A 6,329-nucleotide genomic window follows, 5' to 3' on the forward strand; every position below is an offset into this window, starting at 1 on the left:
GTTCATTCCAATAAAACCCATCAACGAGTGAAGTGCGCAGTTGAAATTCGTCTTTCTTTTTTTGATCCGAAGTGGAGGAAAGTTTTCGCATAAGTGGTCGGTCGGAGCATACAGTCGGAAAGAAACTTTTTCTATTCACCGAGTCCGCCAGTCAGCAACATTCTCCCGTAACATTGGTGCCGAAACCCGGGATTATAGTTGCAGAACGGAGGAGCTAACCTCATTCCCACGTGGTTGGAAAGTTTCGGATGGCAGTTGTCCTACCTCAGCGGATCGGAATCGGCCATTTTGCCGGACAAACAGTAGCAGTAGAAGCATCTTCCTGCTTTTATCATCCCGTCGTCGTCATCGCCCTCGTCATCATCGGCATCGCCCTCGTCATCGTCGTCGCAAAACCGGCCGAAGTAGTTGTCGCTTCATAACCTCACCACGTGAGTTGAAAGGTTTCACTCTCATCATCGTCGTCATCACCATCATCAGAAGAACGGTAATCAGAATCATCAGTTAGTGTCGTCATCGCCTGACTCCACGTCACCACGTGAATTGGAACTGGTCATTGCACCAGACAAACAACAACAGAAGTATTATCCCAGTGTTGTTATCACCGTCGCAGACAAAGCTATCGTCGTCGTCATCGCCGATTAAAATCGGCCAGGAGCAAGTTGTTGCCCAGTAAGAGCAATCAGCATCGTGTTCGTTGTCATTGTCGATCATATTCGACCAGCAGTAGCACATTTCGAATCATCATCATCATCATCACCGTCCCAGTTCTCGTCGAGCAGGAGTTGTTTACACCAGCCGTTGGCAGCAGAAAATTCATCGTCAACAGTCGTCAACAACAGCAGTTCGCAGCCACCAGCAGCGAAAATTCCCTCTACCTGGTCGGTGGAAGGTTCATCGTATTCATCATCACATCTCGTTATCGACAACCGTCGGTGATTACCGAAAGCAGAGATTGGATCTTCACCCCCGTCATTACCTGTACGACGAAGAGGACAAAGAGCAGGCTGAAGAGGTCAGGGTAAGGTGGTAACAATAGCAGAAAACACAGGTACGTGAAATTTTGTTCCATTGAATAAAGAGTTGCTCATAATGACGCCACCAAAGCAAAAGGCGACGAAACAAACAAAATTAAAAATATTGCACCGTCGGCGGACAAATATTTTTGGTTCCGCGCATTTTATAAAATCATTTGACGACGATTTTGATTCGACTAAACTCGCACAAGTGCCCATTCGCATTCAACGTCTTGATGCGTTATGGCGAGAATTTGAAGAAACTCAAGAAGAAATTGAGCTTCTTGAAGATGGAGAGGAAGATTTTGCTGAAGAGAGACAAGAATTTCAAGCCTTATACTACGAATTAAAGACATCGTTGCAAAGTAAAATTCCTGTGCAACCACCCGTACCACCCCCTGCTCCTGTTCAACCAATTTCGTCCGCTATTCCGATTTCGTCGAGTGTTCGTCTGCCGGAAATAAAGTTGAAGGAGTTCTCTGGGAATCTCGACGATTGGGTTTCTTTTCGCGATTTGTATGTCTCGCTAATTCATACGAGCATACAACTTACAGCAGTTCAGAAAATGCATTATTTGCGAGCTACACTTTCTGGCGAAGCAGCGCGAATCATTTCCTCGCTCGAGATTTCTGCTAATAACTATCTCGTAGCGTGGAAGCTATTGAAGGAACGTTTCGAAAATCCTAATTTATTAGTAAAGCGGCATGTTTCTGCCTTACTCATGATTTCTTCTCTGAAAAAAGAGTCTGCACAGGGACTAGCAGATCTTGCTGACGAATTCGATCGTCACGTACAGCTGCTGGATAAGCTCGAAGATTCTGAGAACCACTGGAACGCCTTTTTGGTCGAACGATTGAGCCAATGTCTCGATGCTGTTTCACTCCGTGAGTGGGAGACACATGTTTCTGAGAACAACAGATATCCAATGTACCAAGAGTTGCTCGAGTTTATCCATAGAAGATCGCGAATTGTGCAAACCCTTAAGCTCTCCCAATCAGCAACCACCCAATCCGAGATCAAGCATCTCAAGTCACGATCCGTCGTTGCGCATGTTGTTTCCGATAACGTGCCACTGTGTGTCAGCTGTAAGCAGGCCCATTTCCTGTTCCAGTGCGAGCAATTCCGAACGCTCTCTCCTCAACAACGCTTTGAAGTCGTGAAGAGGCACGGGTTATGCATTAACTGTCTCAAGGGAAAACATCATGCAAAGAACTGTTCCAGCGGGGCCTGCAAGAACTGCTCAAAGAAACATCATTCGTTGTTACACCTGCCACCTCTCTCGTCGGCTTCTGGTTCACAACCAGCGGCAACAGTCAAGCAGCCATCATGGACGAGCAAGTCCACTGTAACATCCACTTCGCAGACGTGCCAAATGTCGCACTTCGTTCCAGATTTTATCGAAAGCTCTCCGTCGGAAGAGCTCGTTGTTGCTTCACCACCTGGCACATCGGGTCTTTCGCAGTCGTCGCGCGGTCAAACTTTTCCCAAATCGTCGGTTTCGCGGGTTGATTTCATTCCTCCACCCACTGCCTGTCAGAGTGCAGAATTATTTACCCAACCTCGACAGTCAACAGTCATTTTGTCCACGGCGGTGATCAAGGTGAAGGATGCTGATAACAACTACGTTCTTACCAGAGCTCTTTTGGATAGCGGTTCACAACCAAGTTTCATTTCGGAAGCGCTATGCCAAAGGCTTCGTTTGCCGCGGACAAAGCTGAATTCGCCAGTCAGTGGGATCGGACAATCCGTTGTCAACGTTCGCTACGCTGTGTCGCTATCGCTCGCATCTCGTTTTGAAAATTTCTCCACTCAACTAGATTGTCTAGTATTGCCGAAACTAACTGTCTCGCTGCCAAGTCACCACATTGATGTGTCTCGCTGGAGAATCCCAAGGAATCTTCCACTCGCTGATCCACAATTCAACATTAGTCAAGGTGTGGACATGATTATCGGAGCCGGGCTATTTTTCGAGCTTCTCGAAAACCAGCAACTCTTTCTTGCTGCTGGTTATCCAACACTGCAGAAAACGGTTCTAGGCTACATAGTTTGTGGAAAACTGGAGCAGCCCAAGACAAACGCCACTGGAACACAATCCTGTCACATCTGTGTCGAAGATAGCCTTGATACACAGCTTCAGCGATTTTGGGAAATCGAAAACTTCGATGATGGTAAGGCTCTCACTCCGGACGAAAATTTCTGCGAAGAATACTTCCAATCCACCGTTGTCCGCGACAATACGGGTCGTTACGTCGTTCGTCTACCGCTCAGGAAAGACAAAGTGTTGCTTCTTGGAGATTCCTACCCCGCCGCATTACGGAGATTCCAGCAGATGGAGAAAAGGTTCCTCGCCGATGAAAAACTCCGTCAAGACTATTCGGAGTTCATGGAGCAGTATGAGAGGTTGGGTCATATGGAGTTGAGTACCGTCGCGTCTTCTGGCCCACAGTATTTTCTTCCCCACCATGCTATTCATCGACCAGAGAGTACAACCACCAAGATACGTGTGGTATTCGACGGTTCGTGTCGTGGAGCTACCTCGCTTTCGTTGAATGATGCACTCTACGTCGGGCCAACGGTTCAGCCAGCTCTCTTTACCATCGTCGTGAACTTTCGTCTACCGCTATTCGCCATAACCGCTGATGCGGAAAAAATGTTTCGACAGATTTGGGTCCACCTAGATGATCGGAAATTTCAACAAGTTCTTTGGCGTAAAAAACCGTCGGAGCCAATCCGCAAGTACCAGTTGAAAACCGTCACTTACGGCCTTGCAAGTTCGCCGTTTCATGCTGCTCGCATCCTAAACCAGCTAGCTATCGATGAAGGACATCGCTTTCCACTGGCCGTACCAGTTTTGCTAAAGGGTACTTACGTAGACGACGTTATCTCCGGACACGACGATCACGACACGATGACGGAAACATGCAAGCAGCTGATGGAGATGATGAAGTCCGCTGGTTTCGTCCTTCGCAAGTGGGCTTCAAACCACAAGACGGTTCTCAGCAGCGTCCCAGAAGCCTTATGGGAAACGTCCACGGAACTTGAGCTCGATAGTTCGCAAGCCGTCAAAACATTGGGGTTGTTATGGTTCCCCCTGCGGGATGTCTTTAAATTCAAGGTCCCTGAGCTCCCAGACCTAGAGGTGGTTACCAAGCGTATTGTCGTTTCCGAGATGTCTCAGCTCTTCGACCCTCTTGGTTTACTCGGACCAGTAGTCGTGAACGCAAAAATGTTCATTCAAACTCTTTGGGCAGCGAATATGTCATGGGATTCTGAGCTTGCAGAAGAACCAGCAACATGGTGGAAAAGGTATCGTGCGGACATTAAGAAGCTCAACTCGCTGCAAGTTCCAAGAAGGGTCGTATGCAACACCAAACGTCAGTACTCACTCCACTGCTTTTGCGATGCTTCGCAGAAGGGTTACGGATGCTGCGTCTACATCGTATCAAAAGACGAGTTGGGCCAGCTCCATTCACATTTACTAACGTCGAAATCTCGTGTCGCTCCTCTTCGTGGACAATCAATTCCGCGCTTAGAGCTATGTGCAGCTCTCCTCGGGTGTCAACTGGTACATAACCTCTTGACTAACACCGACATCACTGGACCAGTCACGTTTTGGACTGACTCTACAGTCGCACTTCACTGGATCAAATCCAGATCGAATTCCTGGAAAGTTTTTGTATCAAATCGGGTCGCAGAGATTCAACGATTAACAAAGGATTCACAGTGGATGCATGTACCGACTGATCTGAATCCTGCCGACCATATCTCCCGAGGAGTGCTTGCGAGCCAGATCATCAACGACAGTCTGTGGTGGCATGGTCCACAGTATCTAACCTCCCCCGTCGAGCTTTGGCCAAAGTGTGTGGTTTCAATACCGATCAAGTCGGACTTGGAGGAGGAGATGCGCCCGTTGGTTTCCCTCCACCTACTGCAAGACAAAACAACTATCTTCAGCGAGTTCTCAGAGTTAGCCAAGCTGACACGCTTCGTCGCCTACTGCTTCCGCTTTCGAAACAACTGCAAGCTTCCGAAAACCCAACGCGTGTTGTCCCCGCTGTCACCCGAGGAATTTGACTACGCACTGAAGGCGTTGATTCGCCTTGCTCAGCACCAGGAATTCCCAACGGAAGTTCATTCCTACCGTCAAAAGCAGTCCGAGAACGCTGCCAGGCTCGCACCAAAATCACCGCTAAAAAACCTCAATATATTCATGGATGAATTTGGACTCCTTCGGATTGATGGAAGGCTGAAAAACTTAAACGCACCATTTGATACTCGTCATCCGATTCTGCTTCCAGCAAGGCACACCTTGAGCTTTCTCATTGCCAAGTCCATTCACCTACAGACACTTCACGGTGGACCGTCGCTGTTGCTCGCTACAGTCCGTCAACGATTCTGGCCGCTCCGGGGTCGAGACTTGGCTCGTAAGGTTGTCCGACAATGCATCACCTGTTTTCGGTGCAATCCTACAACATCCAACCAAATTATGGCACCTTTACCATCAGTTCGCCTCAGGCCAGCTAGAGCTTTTACGTACTCCGGGATGGATTACTGTGGGCCATTCCTCGTTCGTCCGCTAATTGGGAAAGGTTCGTCGGTTAAGGTATATATCGCGTTGTTCGTCTGTATGGTGGTGAAGGCCGTGCATCTTGAGGTCGTCGCCGACCTGTCGTCCGCCGCGTGCATAAACGCCGTCAAACGTTTCATTGCCAAGCGCGGGGTCGGGTTCTTGAGTTGCATTGTGACAATGCGACCGCTTTCGTCGGTGCGGATCGTGAACTACGGATACTACGAAAGGAGTACCTGCAGAAATTTCAGTCGACGAAATGGGGAAACTACTGTGCAGGAAATGGCATCACCTTCCGTTTCATTCCTGCACGCTCTCCGCATTTCGGTGGCATATGGGAAGCAGGAGTGAAATCGTTTAAGTATCATTTTCGTCGCATCATGGGACAAAAGGCTTTCACAATGGATCAGCTCCTAACGGTTGTAGCTCAAGTAGAATCAGTCTTAAACTCCCGTCCACTCGTTCCTATTTCTGATTCTCCTGACGACCTTTCTGCTCTGACCCCAGGGCACTTTCTAATTGGAGAGCCTCTTGTCTCTATACCTGAGCCTGACCTGCTTCCCCAGTCCCCTAATCGCATCACCCGTTTGCAGGACATGCAACGCTCGGTCCAGGATTTGTGGCGTTGCTGGTCTCGGGACTACGTGAGCCAGCTACACCAGCGTAGCAAGTGGAGACGCCCGGCGGTGGACGTTCGCAAGGGTCAACTGGTACTACTGAAGCAAGAGAACTGCCCTCCGCTACAA

General features: G+C 48.8%; 1 protein-coding gene across 1 annotated transcript; it reads left to right on the forward strand.

Moving 5' to 3' along the window:
- Positions 1-1,092: 1,092 nt before the first annotated feature.
- Positions 1,093-5,934, forward strand: LOC129774038 (uncharacterized). Its single transcript, XM_055777735.1, has one exon. It carries the CDS (start codon positions 1,093-1,095, stop codon positions 5,932-5,934), a length of 4,842 nt encoding a protein of 1,613 aa, XP_055633710.1.
- Positions 5,935-6,329: the final 395 nt, after the last annotated feature.

Source organism: Toxorhynchites rutilus, chromosome 3, assembly GCF_029784135.1.
Source record: "Toxorhynchites rutilus septentrionalis strain SRP chromosome 3, ASM2978413v1, whole genome shotgun sequence".
Lineage (NCBI taxonomy): Eukaryota > Metazoa > Arthropoda > Insecta > Diptera > Culicidae > Toxorhynchites > Toxorhynchites rutilus.